Source organism: Vombatus ursinus, unplaced genomic scaffold, assembly GCF_900497805.2.
Source record: "Vombatus ursinus unplaced genomic scaffold, bare-nosed wombat genome assembly UNPS02014786.1, whole genome shotgun sequence".
NCBI lineage: Eukaryota > Metazoa > Chordata > Mammalia > Diprotodontia > Vombatidae > Vombatus > Vombatus ursinus.
Genome location: NW_020954564.1, coordinates 28,702,210 through 28,725,874, shown reverse-complemented (window position 1 = coordinate 28,725,874; position 23,665 = coordinate 28,702,210). Strand labels below are relative to the sequence as shown.

The 23,665-nt window shown below is 34.2% G+C and overlaps 1 protein-coding gene across 2 annotated transcripts in view; it reads right to left on the bottom strand.

Moving 5' to 3' along the window:
* Positions 1–23,665, bottom strand: part of PHKB (phosphorylase kinase regulatory subunit beta) — a 231,278-nt gene that overhangs the window by 206,740 nt on the left and 873 nt on the right. Inside the window, exon 2 of one of the 2 annotated variants that reach the window (XM_027867904.1) lies at positions 20,517–20,611. The exons of the other annotated variant lie outside the window; for it this stretch is intronic. Coding sequence (XP_027723705.1) covers positions 20,517–20,571 — 55 coding nt within the window. The 5' untranslated portion in view covers positions 20,572–20,611. The remainder of the gene's footprint in view (positions 1–20,516; positions 20,612–23,665) is intronic. 2 annotated transcript variants of the gene reach the window in all.

The following is a 23,665-nucleotide window of genomic DNA, read 5'->3' as shown; positions in this document are numbered from 1 at the left end:
CCTGTGGCACAGAGTATTGCTACTCCTCATTACTGTCACAGCCTTAACAAATTTATGCTGGTTGGATCACCACCACACTGGGAGGATGGTGGAGGAGGGGGTGTGTTTAAAGATGGGTGGTCTTGTGTAGTTCTGCTACAAGGAGCACAGTGAGTGGGTGAGGGGAAGAGGACAGAGTAAGCAAGGTAGGGGTTAGGAATTAGTCCTCTCTGCTTTTGTTCATTGAATGTTTACTCTGTTTCAGGTTTTGGGGTCCTAGACCATCAATTCAGTTGAAATTGCTTTTTATCTAGGGTATAACTCCTATTTTGGAGAGGTTCAAGAGGACATGAGGATCAGAGAAAATTTCTAGACCTCTATCTTGTTCACATGAGCACTCTATCATTAACTTTCAAGTTCTGATGTATTCTTCTCATTGACCTATTATTATAACTGATCACAGCCCTCAAAACAGAAATATATGACAGAGTGAAAGAAGAAAAAGGTGAACATGATATATAAGGTATCATGAAATCTAGGCATTAATAGTCATTAATTCATAATATAAAAACAATGAATTATCTATCTTATTCTCACTGCCTCCCTTCTTCTCAATTCAAAAAATATTAAGTGAGTGTACTATGTAGGAGTAAATGCTGCACTTCATTAGGTGTAGAGGTGGGGAGAGGGATGTATTTGAGCTAAGAATGAATACATACACACAAAAAGAATTAAAACAGAATAGCACCTGCCCTATGAGATTATGACTAAGTAGATTATATCAGTATCTATATTTCATCTCCTGCCACAGCCCCATCTAGAACAGATTTTAAGGCTAGTCTTTGCTCCCTTCAAATGGAAAGGATGTATGTTGATTTGAGTATATAACTTTGTGTTGAAGAACATACTGTCATTGCACAGCTTTAAGAGCAACAAACAACCATGACCAGTAATGTGTTTTTATGTATCTAGATAGAAGTATACACATATTTACATTCACTTCTATCTTGCATAGACCTTGGGGAAAAAAACAAAACATTACCAAATCATTAAACTTAAATCTAAATAAACACTGTCATAAATTCTTATGATTATAACAGACTACAACTTGGAAAACCTACAGGTGAGAAAGAAAATTACACAGGATCATGGCTATAGAGCTGGAAGGGAAGTCAGAGGTCATCAGTTCCAACTTCATTTTACAGAAGAGGAAACTGAAGCCAACAAAGGCTAAATGATTTGTCTAGGGACTTGTTGCTACTGACTAAGACAGGATGTGAATTTAGGGATTCCAGACAAATCCTCTGGAAGATCTCTAATCTTCTATTTACTATACCATCCTGCCTCTCCATGTTCTGAATAAATTCTTGAAGGGGTGAAGGATTGCAGCAGAAAAGAGCCTACAAATTGCTAATTTTTAAGTAGTATGTTGGTCTGAATATGTCACATTCCCACAATGAGATGTCTTTTAAAGGAAAATGGAGTAAAATACTGAAAAATAATACACATTTGAGGTCACACTCAGTCTCAAGTCCAATATGGTAAATGAAGTAATATTTTTTCTCCATATATTAAAAATCTATAAATCAGTTTTAAATTTTTGAAGATACCTTCCTATATGTATATAAGAAAGGTTTTCTATATACATGAAATAGCAAAACTAAAACAATCAAAAGATTCTGAGTCACTACCCACAAATCTATAAATCCACAGAACTGGAAGAAATACAAAAGGTCCTCCCTAATGTAGTCACTTACACATTATACAACTATTCCTTAGCTCATCTCTTAGTTAATATGGCTCTTCCATTTCATGAAGTACAAAACAGGAAGCTGTAAACATCAAAGTAACCCAATTTTATCTACTTTATTTAACTAAGATGTGAAAAGGCCACATCCATGATACTACTCGTATTTTTTAATAAAAAGGTATTAAATTCTTTTTCCAGTGACCTTTATGGAAGGAACATGGTTTATATAATCTATTTAAGGATATTAAGCTTAGGTGTTATCTCACCCACTGACCTTATGCACTCCATCCACTCAATTAGTAAATTCAGTTTTTTTTTTCCCTTATTTACTTATATTTCAGGAGAGGATCTTGTCAAAATGCATAAGGGGTGATTAAAAGTTAGATGATCACAATAGAAAACTTAAGCTTGGAGAGCTTTATTGGCATGCCAAGATCATATGACTAAAAAAGTAGCAGAATTAGGAGTCAAACTCAGGCTCTCTGATTTAAAATCCATGATTCCTTCTTCCAACTAAGGAGAAATCTTATTTCCTCCTAACCAAATAATGTACCCACAAAGTCCTTTTCAATCTTAAATTTTTTCCACTCCCATTCCTTCTATCTACTAGAAACTCATTCCATCTCGTTGAAACCTGGCTCCCTCTAGAACAACACAGTCTCCATGGCCACCCTTTCCAATATTGACTGCACCTTCACTTGTTCTCCTGGTTGTCAAATCCAATACATTTTATTAATCCTCATTCCCTTTGACCTCTCTGCAGTCTTTGACATTGCTGATAACTCTCTCCTCCTTGATACTTCCTTTTCTCTAGGTTTTCAAGACACCACTCTCCTCGGGTTCTCCCACCTGACTGCTTCTTCTCAGTTTTCTTTACTGGATCCTCATCCAAAGGACATCCTCTAGTCACAGGTGTTCCTCAAGGTTCTGTCCTAGGTCCTCTTCTCTGTTTCTATATAACTTCCCTTGATGATCATCAGTTCCTATGGATTTAATTATCATCTCTATGCTAATTGTGAACTTTACCTATCCTATTCCAAACTCTCTGCTGACCTCCAATCTTGCATCTCCAACTGCCTTTCAAACATCTCAAACTGGATATCCTAAAGACATAGGAAGCTAACCTATCCAAAACAGACTTTATCTTTTCCCTTAAAACCTCCCTACTTCCATTCTTCCCTATTACTTCAGAGTACACCACCATCCTTCCAGTTCCTCAGGCTCCCTCCCGACCTAGGATTTATCCTTTATCTCTCGCCTCCTATATCCAATCTGTTGCAAAGGCCTATCAGTTTCACCTCTGCAACATCTTTCATACCCACCCCTTTCTCTCCTCTGTCACTACCAGCACCCTACTACAGGCCCTCATTTATCCCATGCCTTGATTATTGCAATAGCCTACTGGTAGATCTTCCTCTTTAAGTCTCTCCTCATTCCAATCCATCCTCCATTCAGCCACCAAAGTGATTTCCCAAACACAGGTCTGATCATGTCAACACTCTCTACTCAATAAATTCCAGTAGCTTCTTATTTAGGATCAAATATAAAATTCTCCATTTTGCATTCAAAGCCCTTCATAACCTAGCTCTCTCCTATTTTTCTAGTTTTCTTATACCTTCCTCCCAGACATGTACTCTTCAATCCTGTGACACTGGCCTCCTGGATGTTCCATAAACAAGACATTCTATCTCTCAGCTCTGGCTGTCCCCCATGCCTGGAATATTTTCCTTCCTCCACTCTGTTTACCAACCTTCCTTGAAGTCCCAACTAAAAGTCTACCTTCTATAGGAAGCTTTCTCCAACTCTTTTTAATTCAAACACCTTCCCTCCAATAATTATCTCCCATTTATCTGTCTATAGCTTGCTTTGTATATATTTGTTTTCATGTTGTCTCCTCCATTAGATTATGGGCTCCTTGAGGGCAGGAACTGTCTTTTGTCTCTTTCTGTATCCCTAGTACTTAGCACAGTGCCTGACATATAGCAGGTACTTAATAAATGTTTATTGATTTGATTGATTGATTTCTGTCTCTTCATTCTGGATTTCTTGGCTTTGCTTCTGGTTTCTGAACAAACATGCCACACGTTACATCCCCAAACAATGTTGTATTCTTCGAAGCCACTACCTTCAAGAAATATATATTTAAGCCATGCTACCAATGCTCAAATATGTTTCAACTTCTCATGGGTAATTACTATCCATGCCACTGGAAATTTTTATTTTTAAGGACTCTCAATGAAAGTAAATCATGCATTAGATTTAATCTGGAGGCAAGAGCCAGAAAATATTTACAACATAACTGTGATTACACTGAGCATTCAAAAGTTATGTCACTATTTTTATCCAAAATCACATTTTTCTGTAAAGCAATTAATTTGATTATGTTTTATTTACAAACTGCTTCTCAAGGTAGGTTCAAAAGAGGAGTTCTAGACATGTTTTGAGCAATGATATTATCAGTGTAACAAATTTATATAGACTCCGAAGGTGCCTGCCTTCAATGGGACAATACTCATTTAAGTTCATCTCATTGCTATTTCTCTTACATAAGATATAAAATAATGACTGAATATTAAACAAGAGTGAATTTAGCTCAACAGTAATCTGACAATGTAAAAGGGGAAAAAATAAACCTATCCACGGATCACTTATCTTATCTAAAAAAAAAAGCCATTATAGATATGCAGAATTAGGTATTTTTCTCTTTTATGAGATACCTGTCTGAAGTTCTATGGAAGTGATATTTTCCAGTCATTTAACATTTTTGAGAAAAGGAACTAAAATGTTTCCATGCCACCATCATTCACATATTGATGAAACTTGGTCAGTAGTTGGTTTTTTCCCCTAACAAAATTAATTTAATGTATTTAATATGAATACAGTTATTGATAACTCAAAATGTCTGCACTTTGTACAGTAGGCATAAACACATGCACAGTCTTGAATATTAATAGAAATGTCTTAATGATTTACAAGTTAAGCTCATAGTAGAAGCAAAAAGATCCACTATGAAAATTTGACTAGAAATTCATCTGAAATAACATATAGACAAGTAAGTAAGGTTTGCTAGTTAAGTCTTTGCTATCAATTAATTTAAATTCAATAAACCCTGATTAACTAACTGTCTATGTGTTTGGGAAGATGAAAACTTTGTCCTCCCCTACTTGATGTTCAGTAGCCCCAGAAGTAGGGGAGGAACCATGTTTTCATACCACTTTTGATTCTCTTACAATGGAGAGCAGAGTGTTGGGCACAGAACTCAAGAAAAACTATTGATTGATCAGTCTGTTCAGGATATCATCAGCATAATATAGAGATAAATAAATGTCCCACATGCTATTTTAAATTAACAATTTAGATGATCATTTTTAACAAAAATATTTTAAATAATCAAGTTAGTAGGATCGGAACTAGGTTTCCTACATTAATGTATACCTTTGGTTACTATAATCAATTTGGTTTCTATGCACAAGACCTGTGGCTGACATCATACGTATTTTATTCAAGGATGCCAAAGTTAAGAGACCATTATTAAGAGAAGTGAGAGAATAGAAAAGAAAAGAAAAGAAAAATTGGTGTAACATTTTACCCCACATTACATATACCTGAAACAACTGTCATAAGTGAAATCAGAATTGGGTGGTTTGTTGTTGTTTTTTTTTTTAACTAAAATTGATCACATTTCTTCAGTATGGCTGCCCAAATCTAACATCTTCCAAAAACAGTAACCAATTCATATACTTTTACAATGTAGGAATCACACTGCCAAACCTCACAAAGAAGACCCCTATCCCTACTCCACTGGACTAACAAAGCATGAACAGGCCAAAAAGGAGACAACCAAATCTTCTAGTTAGCAAAAATAAAATATTAGACTATCACATACATGATAATGGAAATAATCAAATACAAATTAATCTATCTTTTCAACATATACATAGAAAAATAGGACTTGAATACTTGAATAATTATTCTATGTATTCAAGTTAAAATTCATAAAACAAAGCATTACTCAAAGCATTCAATTTGGTTTAAAACGTATATGCCTATTCTTTTAATAACTTTAGCTGAATTTTATTATTTTTCTTTATGGACTATTAGTTTTTCTATGTAATACAAAACTGAAAGTATGTGGCTTTGGATGAGCATTAACACTATTAAAATATTGCTGAAGTTTAATTTGCAGTAATAACATTGGTATAGCCAAAAAGTGAACTGGAAACTGGAGTCAAGAAAATGTTTAAGATATTTGGCCACCATTATTTGAAATGAATTCATATTAGAAATCAGCCTCAAACTCCCAAAGCTTTTTTGTAGCCTATTTAAAAAATGCTTGCTGTTTCCTCTCTCTACTTTCAAAAAATACTGCAATTTTTTTACTTGAAATATCTCCCTTCATTCTCATGTTTATTTTATAGGTCTTTTGAAATCTTATCTTATAATTACTTATGGGGGAAGGAGTAGATAAAGTGAAAAAGACTTACCAGAAATCAATGTTTATTTGCATTATTTTGCTTTAATAATGAGATATGCAAAATATGAAAGATAAGAAAAATAAAATAACTCTCCACCAGTCAACTAAAGCTCTTCAAATAATCAGCACTTCAGTTTATCAAAGAGCCCCTTAATGCTTACTGAATACGTGTGGAAAGGGAAAAATCAGCATAATTTATATTAATTCCTAATTTTGCCTCCTTGTTAGTATTTATGTAGTAAAACAATGCCTTACACTCCTCCCAATAAATATTTGTTGAATTAATTCAATTGGCAAGTTAACTCTTTGAAAATTAAGGCTATTGTTTTAATATGCATTCCCTAAAATTGGCCATAATACTGCATGCCTCTTGAGCATAGCTAGGATCATGAAACGACTGACACATGCAAGCAGAGTAAAGAGATGAGATATAGATTGCATCAACAGTCTTTGCACATGAAGGACCTATTCTAGGTTTTAACATGCTACAATTGCCACATAATTGATAACCAAATTAGCATAGCTGAATTAAATAATTCTAAAAATATTCTAAAGCAGTACTTCAGGCAAGAATAAGGATTAAGGCAGAGGTTAACAAGCTGATATCAGGGGCCACAGGCCCTGGGTATGAATGTAGGAACTGTAGGACTAAACAATGCGTAGAAGGTGTGAGAGAACAGAGAATAAGGAGTCAAGGGGTCATTCACTGGAACCAGGGACACAGGGTAGACCCTAAGTCAAAAATGTTCAAAAGGTAGAACACAAGGACACCAAAGCCATAATTCAGAGTCAAGATTAAGAAGCAGCAAACTAAGCAAGGAGTAATAGAAGCCAGAAACCCAGGACCACACTGAAGATTACGTTTGGTTTTTTTTTTGTTGTTGTTGTTGTTGTTGTTCTTGTTGTTGTTGTTGTTGTTTTTGGCTAGGCAATGGGGTTAAGTGACTTGCCCAGGGTCACACAGCTAGTAAGTATTATGTGTATAAGGCCAGATTTGAACTCAGGTCCTTCTGAATCCAGGGCCCATGCTCTATTCACTGTGCCACCTAGCTGCCCCCTGAAGATTACTCTTGAAAAACAAAAATGTCAGAGAGCTTTGATGCCTTTTAAAGAGAGCAATGACCACACTAGTAATATATTTGATGGAAGGAGGTTGTTCTGGGTTGGGCCTGACTCAGGCCAATCCCTTGGCAGTTTATATTCAATATTGGAACAAAATGAAACACAGGAAGGTCATTCAGGAATTAATAAAGTCATGGCAGGATATTCAACAAAGATTTGCATTGAGGACACCAAAAGCTGATTCAGCTGAGCAAAGCTCCCTTGCCTGAGTTGCCCATCATTTTCTACCCATTAAATAGCATCTAGAGTGCCTTCTCATAGTGGTTTTATACTCAGGCAATCAGAAACTGAAGGCAACAGCCTGAGCCTTAAGACCCCATAGGCAGTCACATTTCAATGATGGTTTTAATACCTTTAAAGGAAAAACTAGCCTAACTGACTTGGGGGCAGAAATTAGAACATTACTTCCAGCACACTGATCAAATTGGGACTGAAAGTTAAAGTCCAGGGAGTCAAAGGTAAGTGTAGGAGATCAAATGAACCTTGCTAGATGAATATAAGAAATGTTATACTCTAGAAATCATTTCTATTGAAGTTAAACATGTCACACAATAACATTTTAGAGTTTTGCATTTAAAAGACCTCACAAACTGGCACCAGCTTATCTTCCTAGGGCTAATGCCCATTACTGGTCTTAATGTATTCTCTGTTCCAGTCCAACTAACCTGCCTGCTGTTTCCCAAACTAGACATTCCATTTCCCCCTTCTATGACTTAGCATAGGCTGCTACCAATGTCTGGAAAGCACTATTTCCTCATTTCTACCTCAGAGAATTCTGGGTTTCCATCAAGATTTAACGCATGCACCACCTCATAAGGGAAATCTTTCCAGATTCTCCCCACCACAAACCATTCCCAATTGTGAATGATCTCCCCTTCTCCTAATAACCACAAATATGCCCAACTGTTTACTTATATGTCCCCACTTGAGCCCCAACAGCAGAATTTAAGTTCCTCAAAAATAGGAACTATTTTATCATTTTAATGACAAAAACACTTTGCTAAAAACACGAAGTTGTTTCTTTAGCCAGATATTGATTATACTTTATCAATGTAAGCTGTGTAAATGAATTGTTTAGGCCATGAAGCTCTTAATGCACTTGTCCTTTACATAGTTTCTTTTTTCTTTTTATACGGCTCTGACTACAACAGAGATGATTTTTTAGTATAAAGCAAGAATGAATCAAAGGCTTAGAAGGGATCTTCTCTGTTATAGACTGAAACATAGAAAAGGACTTGACTGCTAAGCACCAATCTGCCACCCCCAAAAAGATAAAAATCTAAAACAAAGGAAAACTCTGAAGGATTTTTAAACACTCCAATTGAGACATTTTCTTAATTTAATATATTTTTCATACGACCAGAGAATTATGGATTTAAAATCTGAAGGTTCTTAAAAAGGCCATCTAGTAAAACTTTCTCATTTTACAAATGAGGCACTAAGGTCCAAAGAAATTAAGTGATTAGCCCATGGTTATATAAGGTATACATGAAAGAGTGGGAATTCCAGGTCCTCTGATTCGAAATCTAGGACATCCTTTTCAACAAATGTATTTTCATTACATTCTGTCTCAGAAAGTGTGTGTCTATTCTCAGATGCAAAGCTTGAAAGGCTGATTTCTATATTTTACTTTCCTACATCAATTAATAACAAGTCTCTTTTATTCTGCCTCACTATCACCTGAATAATGCCAGAGTTAGATTTTCCTAAGCTTAAAAAAGTACAAAATAATCTAACCTGATAGACATACTTCTTTTCTTTTGTAGTAATGTCTTTTATGTTATCTAAACAGGAAAACATTCTACTGATAGACATTTTTACATCAGTGTCACTGGAGATGAAAAACTTCTACAAAACAGCTTCCAATTTCCAATTCGGTCACTGATGCTACAACACAACCATGATATTTAATTTATCACTTTTTGAATTTACTCAGAATTATCAAAATGCTTTCAGTATGAAAATGTTAAACCACATAAAAATGGTTCAGAATGGAAACACACCACTATCCCACCACCACCACAACAAAAAACCAAGAGACTCTGAACTTCATGCTTTACCAAGATGCCACATTTAGAGCCAAGATGATATATCATCAAAGGAGACCTCAACAAGCAAGTTTAAATTCACTGCATTACCTGAGGCATAAACATCATATTGTATATATAGCAAACTATGAAAGAATCTAGTGGTAATTTTTAAACTCGAAACTTACTTACATCTAGTCACTTCAAATTATAATTAATTTTCACTTTTTGCTAGCTTTTATCTTTGTTGTTATTGTGCAGATTTTTATGCTATAAATATGAAACTGAAGGGTATCAGACTAACTGAAGTTCTTTATGTTATTTCCACAGAAATGAGACAATATAATCAGAGCAGATCATCTTGAAATTGATGCAAGCTTTTGACATGAGTAAATTTATATAATAACACTTTCCTCAAGTCAGTGCACTACTCTTGGAAAGCTATCAGAAAATAAGTTTATTTTCTCACAGAGGTACTCATAATCTCTATCTTTTGTAGCCAGAAAATTTGAGAAGATTCTTAACACAAATGAAAAATGAAGGTCTTCTTAAAACATTTTAAAATGCAATAAACTTAAATATACTCACATTTCAATAGAATTTGATTGAACTGGAAAATAATGTTCATTGTAAAAGCATAAAAAGCATTACTGATATTAATGTATGGTCTCTTTAAATGCTTAGCATATCATCAATTAGAATCCTTCAAAATATGTCAAATGTCATCTAGTAATCTTAATGTTTCCTAATGGTTAGTATTTCATACATCAACAAAAAAATCTGATTTATTTTCCTTTTCTCCAAATCTCTAGCTGCCTAACTATGATAAATTCTTTATAAGTGACATCCTAACCAATCAAACACAAACCAATTTATCAAAAAGTCAGATAAGGATTCCATCATAGGATTAGTTAAGCATAAAGAAGTTGCCACTGGTTCAGAAATAAGAGAAATGTATTGTTATTGCTTAAGAGACAAGGGCATATTAAGGCAATGTTATTAAGATCATAGAATCCAAAATAAATCTTAGCGATCTAGTCTAAAAGTGTCAAATTCAGGATGCTTTCAACAAGATTAAAATGTAACTAAGAAATATTTAACAAATGATATAAAAATACAATAAAACTTAAGTAATGTTAATCTGTTGTTTTCAAAGTCAATATGTGGCCAGCAAGGATTAATTTCTTTTTTAGTTTGACAGCATTGCCTACTCAATCATATCAAGAAAAGAAAAGCTATCATTTAAGAAACACATTAAAAAGTTCTGAATCCTAAAAATTTGAAGTCATATATTAGTACATCATATATGCATGTGTGTATACACACATATTTTATAGTAGCTATATATTAGCTATTAAAACCTCACTAAGATTTTGGGGATACCATATATATGTGTATACATATATGTATAATTTTTCTAGAATGAGATTTGTTGAACTCCTTATTATGCTGTTATAAGTACATCAGTGTAAAGTCTACCAAAAAGCTTTATTTATTCTTGGTTTTTCTCTTATGTATATAGGTATATTAATAATAATAAAAATTAATAAAGAATACTGATATAAAGTTAGGCATAATAAGTGCTATTCAACTTAGTGAGAGGAGAAATACATAGCAAATCAGCTATGAGCATTTACTTTCTGAATGAATCCTAAATAAAAAGTATTAATGTTGTCATAGTAATGATTATTCTCTTCAATCATGACATATGACCAATTTTAGAGAGTTTATGACAAAACCACATAGACAAAGATAATTTCTATAAACAAAAACATTATTTTCATGCTGAGGAAGTCTCCAGAGGGAATATAAGTTAAGCACCTAAAATGACATGTTCTCAAATGGATTATCAACTGAAAAATAATATAAAACTGTTAAGAATTTTCCAAACCTAGACTGCCCAATTATTCACACTCTCACACCTTCATTCTCTTTTGACTTCACTTACAGCTACTTCAACTAAGCTTGAGGAATTTAAATAACAGCAAGAATGTATCTTTGCATGGGAAACTTATATATTTATGGTAATTCAGAAACAAATGGACTATTCAGTTGTTTGGTAAATGACTAAAGGGAAAAAGAACGATATGATAAAAGGAAAGAATTGTGTAAGATATAAAGGTTTTTAAAATCTACCTATTGATAATATCTATAGAAACAAGTGTATAAATAGTTGTCAAAGCTTCATATGAAAATAGAAACACATTATATAGATCCAGAAGATAGGAGACCTCAAAAAAGGAATGTAAGAAAGGCACATACCATTTATGTATGACAATAAGATGGATAATAAGCATTGCTTATACTTCTATAGCACTTTACATGTTACAGAGCAGGTTCTTCATAACCATGCTATGAGGCAAGAAATGCAAAAAGTAACTCCATTCTGCAGATAAGAAAACTGATGGTTAGAGGGGCAAAGGAGAGGAAAAAGAAGTTTCAGAGTCATTCCCTCAAACCCGGATCATCTGAATCCAAGTCCCATGTTATATTCACTACCAATTTAAAAAATGATATATTCCAATCCCAATTCAGAAAGGTTCTCTCTGTACGTTTTAGCAAATGTGTTATTGTGCCCCTTAAGTCTTGTAATTCTGCCCACTTGTAAAATACATAACTTTCAAGAGGATTCAAAAGATTCAAATCCCAGATCTGCTATTTTACTATTTGTATGACCATACATAAGTCCTTTAATTTTTCTGAGCCTTGGCTTTATCATCTGTAAAGTGGGAATTGGATTAGATGACACCTTGGGTCTGTTCTTACTCTAAATTTGTGAGGTTATGGTCCTATAAATAAGGATATATATATATATACATATATATATATATATATATATATATATACACATACATACACACATACACATACACATATATATATATTTTTGACCGAGCAAACTTTCCTAAGTTAATTAAAAATCAAGAAAATCTATGCATTCTAAGAATTAAGAATATGGGATAATTACTTAAATGGAATGTGTATTGATGGAGAGAACCAAGGGGAAAATTAAAATAGTACATGAAAAGGAAAACTAAAGGTAATTTTTCACCATTAGCAAATCACATCTAAGACAGCAAGAGTCCCAAATATGGCAAGAGTGTGAACTGATATAAAACACATTATAAGAAGACATTTAGCAACTTATCATAACTAAATATATATCATCTGCAGTTATAATTTCCTCTCATTTGTTTTTTTTTAAGCAGAGATTTGAAAATATTTAAAAGTCACAAAAGACTTAGTTTCTATGTTACATTTGGACTTGAAGAGCCTAACAACTCACAAAAACCCATATCCAAATAAATGCTAATCAAATAAGTTTTTCATTTAGCTCTGGGAATCACATAACAGTACAGCATACATCAAAGTTTTCTCAACTGAGCTTCAGAAACAGATACAAACATAAAATCCAGATAACCATCAACAAGAAGTAGAGAGGTAGTCTCTAACTTATGAGTGAACCAGCTGTGTCCCAACCAAGAATTTTATAAGTTAATTGTTTGCAACTTCATATGTAAACAATGTACAAATAACAGAATGTAGTCAGGTGGGCATATTACACTAATGACCTAATTTTAACACCTCATCACAAGAGGCAGCATGATACAAGGGCAAGAGGACAAGTTCCATCAGAAGACCTGGGTTACAGTGATGACTCGAGCAATTACTGACTATATGATAGTTGTCAAGTTGCACTTGACCCTGCTAAAGCTCAGTTTCTTCATCAACAAAATGGGAATATAACACTTGTACCACTGAACGCACAGGGTTGTTGGGAAGAAAATACTTTGCAAACTATCAACTACTATAGAAACATCAATTGTTACTGTCATCATAATTACCATTGTGACATTAAGGTATCCCTGTGCTTGAGAAGGCTATAGTATAAGAGTATAAGCTCTAACAGGTCCTACACCATGCCGGAGTTGCTTCAAATATGGGCTTGACAAATTGATTCTTCATCTGTCTCTATGTCTGTCATCTGAGGACTAGCTTAATTAAATTCATCACCTAAAGGTTGGCTCTTAGTTATACCTTTGGGCCATAATAATTGACTTCTCTGGGTTTCAGCTTCCTTATTTGTTAAATAAGGATGGTATACTATGTTTGCTTAAAACTCGAAAGACTCATGATCTTATGACTAGGGTATGGATATTGAATATGACGCATATTGGTGAAGTGATCACCAATAAAATCACAGATTATGTGACGTATGGAGAAGTATGTTTTCTAGGTCAGACCGCAAAAGTGTATTCAAACCCTGATGTAACTAAACTATTTACTACATTAATAGTACTAGCCAGAGTGCTGGATCAAGTGATCATGTGGATTGAGAAGAAAGTTTCCTATTCCTTTCCTAGGTGCAGAAACAATAACCAATAAATAAATAAATTTGTCCTTAGTACCTTCATACTTCCTAGTGACCCTCTCCCTAGAACTCTAAGGTCCAAAAATGATTCTGCTGCCCTAAAAGTACCCCCTACCACCATCACTAAAGACAACTCCCAAAAGATCTACCTGATCTACCCTCTACCCCACTCCTAGCCAAAGTGTAAAGTGTTCCTTCCCCTAAACCAAACAAAGAAAAAACTCCTTAGTACATCTAGGTATTAAGAAAAATTTGTATTCAGATCCTTAACCATCTCAATGTACTTGCATAACAAAATGTGGCTTATTAATCCAAATAAACCTCTAATTAGTAGAATTTCAGTAAAAAAAAGTAATGATAATTAGAATTTCAGTAAAAAAAAGTAATGATAATTAGACAATGTATTAAAAAAAAAAATTTTAGGAGAGGACCATGAAAGAAACAGGCTCTCTTCCAGTTAGACTTATCTCTTATCAATTCCTCTCAACTCTTTTTGCTTTTCACAGCTTTTTTTGAATCTATAATTTACTTCAAGTGCCAACTTTTTTTGACAAGGGATGGGAAGAGGAAAGAAGGAAGGCAGCACATAGGTGAGGAAGAGATAGCCTTTCCATGTTTGCATGTTTCACATAAGGAGCTCTCTTGAAACTTGAGAAAAAAATTTTTTTATAAAAAGGATAACCAAAAAGGCAACTGCGTAGAGTATTTCTCACCAAAAAAAAAAAAAATCTTTGCTAAGCCACTGAGTACTATGTTTACTTCCTAAGAGTTTAAATATTACTCATCACAGGTGCTGATGTCTGTCAACTGAAAAAATATATATAAGTGCAAAAATAGTAATGTCACCTTCAAGAGACAAAATAGGTTCTGTGATGAGACAGAAGAAGTGCTGGCATCCTTCCTCTTTCCTCTCCATATTCTTCTCACATTACATCCACATGTAACCTCAATCCTCCAAAAGGGTATGACATGAAGACTGGGGGGGAAATAATATCAGTATCTTATTTCCAACTCACTGCTACCCAGTCCTCACATCCAATCACCACAAACTGTGCTTTGTAGAAAACTACAAGGGAAAATAGTAGGCTTAGAAAAAAGCTTCCTTGGAAGAATCACTGTAACTGCATTTGATCTGTTAAGAAATAGATGAGGTGTTTGTACCATAAAACTATTTCACTTGCAAAGTGTTAAGTGTCATTTTGGCAGATGATAACATGAGAGAGAGACAGAGAGAGAGAGAGGGAAGGAGGGAGAATGAAGGAGAATTTTCTTTAATATCCAAGAAACACATGCCAAGGTAAGTAAGCCATATAGTATATCACAGGAGTGGGGACCTGCAGCCTTAAGGACACATGTAGCCCTATAGATCCTCAAGTAGAACCCTCTGACTGAATCCAAACTTCAAAAAACAAATCCCCTTAATAAAAGGATTTGTTCTATAAAATTTGGACTCTGTCAAAAGGCTGCATCCAAGGACCTAGAAGGCCACATGTGGCCTGGAAGCCTCAGGTTCCCTACCCCTGTATCTCTTATTTTCTCAATCTCCTTAGGTTACAAGGCAGGACCTAGTAAGAACATATCAGAGCTTCCAGCTAGATACAACATACAAGTGTTTTACTGAAAATTCCATACTGGTCAAAGAAAACCAATTAAGTAGCTAATACAAGGCAAACAAATCCAAGAACCATATGTGAAATATCACAGTTGGGAACATTGGTGCTTAACATTAGTTTCCATGGAAATTGTCATTAGCTACTTCTTTGAATTTTTTTTTTGTAGTTATTGACAAAACAATGGTGAAATGCATAAAGTGCTAAAATTACAAAATTGAATGCATCAGTAAACTGGTATAGATATTTTAAAAATCCACTAAATCATCTAGTTTATACTTACTATATTTGAGTGTGAGTATATAAATACCTGTAAATAAAATGCCTGTTATAAAGGCAGATCACCTGACAAATAAGAAAACATAGCAGGGGAAAGTGAAAAACAGTTGTGGTCATTTTTGAGGTACTTAATCATTACAATCTAATAGGATACTGGTGCTGACATAACAAGGTTTGATTCCTCTGTCTTTTATGGAGGAAATTAATTAGAACAACGAAATGGGCTGAAGACAAGCTAGGAGGGTCATTCATCTGCTACTTACTTATAACTACTTACAATAACTAAGAGTATGTTGAGTTTGAAACAGAGAAATTGAGTTTTACCCTGACAATATCAAAAGCTTCATTTATCAGGCACTGATAGATATATTGAACCAAACTAATAAAGACTAAATTAATTAAATACCTAAGGAGAAAGGAATTTTTACTCCAAGTCAGGTACTGATAAACTCATCAAGTCATATGAATAAAGTAAGCCAATTTAACCACTTAGGGGCAGCTAGGTGGTGTAGTGAATAGAGTGCCCAGTCTGGAATCAAGACTCATCCTTGGGGCAGCTACTTGGTGTAATGGATAGCGCACTGGGCCTGGAGTCAGGTGGACCTGAGTTCAAATCCAGTCTCCAACCAGACTCTTGACACTTACTAGCTGTGTGACCCTGGACAAATCACTTAACTTTCCTTGTCTCAGTTTCCTCATCTATAAAACGAGCTGGACAAAGAAATGTAAACCACTCCAGTATCTTTGCCAAGAAAATCCCAAATGGGGTCATGAAGAATTGGATACAACTGAAATGACTGAACAACAAATCTGACCTCTTAAGGAAAAATAAGTAAGGAAAAGAAAAGTTGTACCTTCTACCCAAGGGGAGGGGGGAAAAAAAACCAGATGACATATAGGTACTTCCTAGTACACTATATCTTGCATCTGGTCCTGCAAAGTACTATACTGCATTGCTAACCTGACAGGCATCCTAACTATGTTGTTTACTCTCTGTGTTTGGCAACTACAACAGGCCAATGAGAAGTGGAAGCAAGCTAGAAATTATGTGCATTTGTTTCTTACTGAGTACTGTGGTATAACTGGATTCTATAGTTTAACTGTAAATTCGGTGACCTCAATTTTGCTCTATGTACTTTCATTTGACAAGGAAAACATAGAAGTGTTAGATTTAGTTTTGGATTTTGCAGTCAAAACCAAAGAAATGGGAACCCTAATGGCACTAAATGACACATACTGAATTCATTAGCACGTACACCAAAACCCATACCATATATATGTAGAATTGTGGTGTTCTCCCTAAAATCAGGAAAAGAGTCAAAGAGAAAGCTCATGTAGTTAGACTTATTTCAATGACAAAGGGAGAAGTGAGGATAGAAGAGAGGGTAAGCAGGGAGTTGAGTATTTTACTAAATGCATTATTATTGTATTTGTAATGCAAGGAAATAAGATTTCTGTGGAGGGGGGCAGTATAGACCTGTGATTTCATCAGTTTATGGAACTCCCAGTGTGAAAATTTCCTCCATCAATGCAAACAGCAACTCATTTGTCACTCAGAGTATTAGAGAGTTACCCTTGGCACTAACAGATTAAGAGACTTACCCACTGGCACAGAGCTAATATGTTCCAGAGGCAGGCTGAACTTAGGTTTTTCCTGGCTCTAAGGCCAGCCTTCTTTCCATTCTGAGTTATAGACGCTCTAATCAAAACACACAATGGTTGTTTAAAAAGCACGATTTTTATTGTAAATTTTGGCTACATTAGATTATTTTTTTTAAATCAAAACTCTCTTAAAAAGACCCACTGGTGCCACGCTAAGACACCCTCTGATAAGGTCCTTGTTAAATTGAAGTTTGTAATGGAATATTTCCCTATAATGAACATGTCCCAGAAATTGTTCATTGGAAAAAAAGAAGTCTTTTTAACAGCTGCTTGAATTACCTTTGATTCATCTTCTATGCAAATACAATACTCCAAAATGACTAAGACTAAAATGAATAAATGAACTATAACTACAAACCTCTTACGGAAGTAACTCTTCATTATGTTTTATCACTAAGAAGTTGTAAATCTTCACTTACATTTACAGGAAATTTTAGAGGGAGCATTAATTCGCAACACTTTGCTAGGCACTTGTATGGTTGCAAAGTTCAGATAAGACATAGTCCCAGTCCTCATGAGCTTATGGTCTAATAGGAAAGAAACTGAGAATTTGTAGAAAATTTAAGGGGAATCAGCAATAAAAATTATTCTTATAGATTATCTTTAGTTCTTGGTACATTCTTTCATGAAATAAGTAATATATTATGAGAAAAGCTACTACAAATATGCCTTCAAACATTCTATTGAAAGCTAGGCATTATCCAAGGTACACCATTCTTGGGTTTTTAAATTTGCCAGACTAGTCATGCAGAAAAACATATCTGTGAGATTCTATTTTCCCATTACTACTAAATGAGCTTCCTCATACTGGAAATCTACCAAACCATTACATAAAAGTGAGGATGGAAAACACAGGTCAAATTTATTTGTTTCTATATTCTTTCCAAAATTTTAATCAGAAATTGTTCTTTACATACATTTAAAACACTTTACACTATGCTATTTCATCATTTAGTAAGAGAACATTAACTAAAACATTTAGGTGAAATTATCTGAGAATATTTGTTTTCTCTTGTTTAGTTGTGATTTTCCCCCAATCTATCTCTTTATAGTGATCTTGCCAATAAAGTATTTTATTTTCAGAAAAAAGTCATTAAAAATAAAAAAAATCTTTATATAAAAATGTATATATGTGTATGTATGTATGTATGTAAATGCTCAAATAGCCTATTCAAAGATCATTTCAAGCAAATTTTCAAAGGCACTACAGCAAATTTCTCAAAATTTTCAAAGCTGACATGTCTCACAATTACCTCAAAAGCATTCATTATATTATTATACTAAAAAAGATGGTTTGTATTTATATATAACTTGACTTTTTCTTACTGCAGACTTCCTACTGTTACAGGCAAGGAAACTGAGCTGCAGAGCAGTCAATATTACAAGGCTAATAAGTGACACAATTAGAACTTGAAAACAGCCCAAGACCTTTTTCTAGATTCCTCTTCAATGTTCTTCTTAAGGCTAAAACCACTCGGCCTTTGAACTACTATGTGGAGGCTTCTCAAGTATGTTGATAAGGCTGATTCTGAATGTCCCTTTGTAAGGTTCATCTCATCCTTCCTATACCTTGACCAGCATACTAGTAAAAAATGCTTGGTATCATAAGATATGGGTTCTAATTCTTCTTCTGCCACTAAATTGCTGTGGGATCTTAGGGAAGTTATATCCTTTATCTAGGACTTAATTACCTTCTCTGTAAAATCAGGATAACATTTATACCACATCCTTCACAGGGTTGTTTTTTTTGGGGGGGGGAGTCAAAGTGTTATCAATATATGAAGGATAAAGGTATCAAACTAGATAATCTCTAAGATGACTTCCAATCAGTTATAATTCTATAACTATCTATTGATTTTCTTCGTAATATATTTCCCCCTTCAGCAGTGTCATTCCCTGAACTACCATTTTATTTAGGGTAACATTAATTTTAAAAATAACCCAGGAAGAGTTTTGGAAAGATAGGCTAACTAAGATACTATTGATAGAACTACGAACTGGTCCAACCATTCTGGAAAGCAATTTGGAATCATACTTTGTAAAAAATAAAAAAGGTAAAAACTAATATGTCTGTAACTCTTTGTCCTAGACATTCACTGTCAGGCATATTCTCCAAGATCAATGACACAAAAGTCCCAGATGCACCAAAAAGTGCATAGTAGAATTATTTGTCTAAGAACTGGAAACAAAGTAGGTAGCTGACCAGAAATTGAAGAATGTCTGAACAAATTGTGGCACATCAATATAATAAAAGAGCAGCTAGGTGGCACAGTGGATAGACTGCTGGGCCTGGAGTCTGGAAGACTTCTGTTCCTTAGTTCAAATTCAGCCTCAGACACTTCCTAGCTATGACCCTGGGCAAGTCACTTAACCCTCTTTGCCTCAGTTTCCTCATCTATAAAATGAGCTGGAGAAGGATATGGCAAACTACTCCAGTAACTTTGCCAAGAAAACTCCAAAAAGTGTCAAGGAGAGTCAGACACAACAACAAAATATAATAAAATATTACTAAGCTGTAAGAAATGATGACTCAAGTTCAGAGAAGCATGGGAAAATTATATGTATTGATATACAATGAATTAAGCAGAACCAGGAAAAATACACCCAATGACTACGATAATGTAAATGTGAAAAAACAATAAAAAGAACCTGAACGCTGTGTAATTATAATGACCAAATTTACCTTCGATGAGGAAATAAGAAAATGCACCTCCCTCCCTTCACTGCAGAGGTAGAAGACTTTGGGAATGAAAAATTGCAAATGCTGTCAGACTCAAGTGATAAGTTGGTTAGTTTTATGGAACTGCTTTCTCCTTTCTTTTATACTGTTACAAGAGATGGCTCACAGAATATGGGAAGGAAAAGGGACATATCTGGAAATAAAGATGATGTAAAAGCAAATGATTTCAATAAAAACTTTAAAAGTAAAGAAATCTAGACAATGAAAGAATTAGGATAAAATCAAAGTTCTCCAGTTTGAAGGTCTCATTAAAATTCCTTAAAATTCCTAATGATTAAATTCAACTATCAGCACTATAAGTACTTATCTTAAAAAAAAAGAAATAAAAGAAAATCATAATTGGTCAAGTACTAAATACAATTCAAATCTAAGGCTAATGAAAGCTAAAATATTGTATTTTCCCATAAATAAGTAAAAGCAAAAATGGAAATTAAAAAAAAAAACTTGAAAAACAAGGGTATTTAAAATACCAAATAACCCCTTCTGGGTTCACACACTTACCAGACCTTAAGAAAACACTTGCGCAGCTGGTTGTTGCATCATCTGAAGCGTCCATTTCAAACCGTTCCCTCTAATCATTTACGTCGCAGGCTAAACTACAGTAATTTTCAAAGTTGTTTAGTAAAGGTTAGATGCAATCAGTATTAAATTAAGTGAAAGCAATATTAGTTGTTATTAATATGATACAGTGTAAAACAGAGGATAGTTTAGGTTCATTTTATTTTTTCCTCTAAAATTTGCCTTTTCCTTATTCTTTGCTTTAATAAATTATTTTCAGTTACAGAGGTGAGCCTTGCCTAGGGGTTAACCTGGGTCTGTGAACTTTTTAAAAATATAGTGTAATAACTATATTTGAACATAATTCGTTTCCTCTGTAATCCTATGTATTTTATTTTCTGCATTAGAAAACATTCTGAGAAGGGGTCCATCAGACTGACAAAGGGTTCTTTGACACACAAAAAAGTTACTCTTGGTCTAGAGATACACAATTACCTATTTGTCAAGCGTTATATGTGCAGCAGAGTTTTTGTTATTCTATTATGTAACAATGCTTGTTTTACTATAAAGTTAGTCCAGATTTTAAGTCAAATCCTTTGTATGGTAGCTTTTTTTTTTTAAGTAACAAAAATAAACTTCTTTATGTTAAAGTAAAACAAGAAATAAATGTTTCACTAGATAATCTTTATATTGCAAATACCACATAGAATTAACAAAAGAATCTGACATCTTAAAATGATTAGTGCTCTGGGGAATAATGTAAAGTTGAATGTAGTTCTAATTTTTGTTGTATTATATAATATGACTGAAATTGTGGAAAGACAGTTATTACTACTTATTCTGGATATTTAATTGACTGGATATCAACAATTACTGTTAACACCAGTTAAATATCTGAAAAAAGGAGGTTCTGAATTCAAAAAGTATATCCTTACCATATTTTATGAACTAACTGGAATTTTCAGTTTACTCTTATGACATGCATTTCAGAAGAAATAGAGAAAAGAGCCGAGAAAGGGGAAATATTATGTTTAGAGAAAGAGGAACTTTTGCAAAAATATATGTTCAGGTAGTGTTCATTCTCCTGTAAGAAAGCTCTGGTTACTTTCTTTATCCAGTTACAGTCCAAGTGATACTTTATTATATTCTAGACAACTACATTGTTGCTTTTCAACTTTCTTGTTTCATATTACAAGGTACTTAGTACCAAAAGTGCAAATAAAAACTCCATTATGTGCATCTTGTAAGTAACTATTTCTGAAATAACACTAGTTTGAAAAATTTCTCTCAAAATCATACTTCTAAAGACTCCAGAAAAAAAAATCCTTTTGGAATATATCTCCAGTCAAAGAAATTCAGCGCTATTCTTTTTTTTGTCAGCTAAAGATGGCTGAATTTCTCCCGCTAGAGTTTTCGAAAATAAGATACCCTCCCCCATAGTATGCCACAGTCTATTGTGTACAGGTAACAACTTTTTAAAATGAAGTCCAGAACGCAAAAGTGGCATGACCAAGAGATAACTGAAGTGTCTCTCAGAATCAATACAAATAAAGGCTGTCATTCTAGCATAATTATAGGGAGTTTTATGAATTTTTTTCTCCTGTGTCCGGGGTTCCATGCTAGCATTTTATATCATAATTAAAATAATTCTATTATTAGTAGTAGAATATATAATAACAATATAATATTAATAAAGACAACATTATATATGTTAATAATATAATACTAAAATGGAGAACTTTGAAGGTAAAAAAGTTAGCCCATGGCTTTTCATTTTGTCATTTTTGCATGCTACTAAACCATATTAATTTGGCTAAGAAATGACAAAAGCTGTAATTCCTGCTTTAAGAGCTACCATACCAATACTTGTCACAAGTGTCAACTTGAACATAATGACTTTAAAATTTGGGTAAATCACCTCAGGAAACTTTAAAAATTATAACTGCCTGAATGCTGATTTAAATTTGCTTTGGATTTGGAAGGAATAACTAGGAATGAAATGAGTGAAGACTGGATTTTTCTTGAGTTTAATAAAATCATGAGAATGCTAGGTTCAATCAGGAACTGGATGAATGCAAAGTTTCCAGGAAAACCAAACATTATCAGCAAAAGAGTCATGACAAGGTAGAGAGAATGAGTATTTAGGAACCTTGCAACCTCAGGGAAGAATCTCATTCTCTAATTTAGAAGTGAAATAATCTGAAAACCAGAGAGCTCAAGGATGATTATGACCACCATCCTCTTGAATTGATAAGTACTGTGGGAAATTATATCCCAAACTGGTCCAACTCTGAGCTTCCTAGAAGCTCATGACTTAATTCCCCTTCACTTTAGGTCACAGGATACATAGGAAAAGAAGAGGAAGTTAGAAAAGATGAGGCCTGAAAGGCTAAAAAGTTACTTCTTTATTTCCAGGGATAATAGCAGCAGCCTGGTTTCTAGGGGAATGTGGACCAGAAAGGAAGCAATATTATTTCTAAGGGCAGCTACCTGAAGCCTTCTATGCAAGAAGGGAGGTAAAGGACTATATGGTGAACAGGTTATTGTTTTGTTTTGTTTTGTTTTGTTGTTTGTTCAGCTACCTGCTTTCTAAGGAAGTTGGGAGACCAAGGAACAAATTTACTTTCAAGAATTGAGTAAACCCAGGAAACAAACCACAATTTTTCCAAACATATCATTTGAACATAGTTTTTTTGCATGTTGTCTCCCCCATTAGGCTGTGAGCTTTCTGAGGGAAGAAACTGCTTTTTTTTTCTTCCTTTGTATGCCCAGTGTTTAGCACAGCACCTAGCACTTAGGAGGCACCTAATAAATGCTAGTTTATTTTAAAAGATAGAGGAAAATCTCATAGCTAAGAATTCGAATGGTGACCTTACTTCTCGGGAGTGGATGGGACAGTGAGCAACTTTATTTCTAATCTTGGAGAAACTGCCTGATGGCCGGAGGCGCTCTGGGGCAGAGGCCAAGAGGCAACTTTATTTAGGGTAGTGCAGCACGCAGTTTCTAGGGGACGTCAAGTTATCCCTATTTGGACGGAGTGGAAAGAAGGGGGTAATCTTTGTTAGTAAAAAGAGGTCAGCCTCCCGATTTCGTGGTGGAAGGAGGGATAGAGGACAAATCTATTTCAAAGAGAATAGGGCAGCAGGCTGATT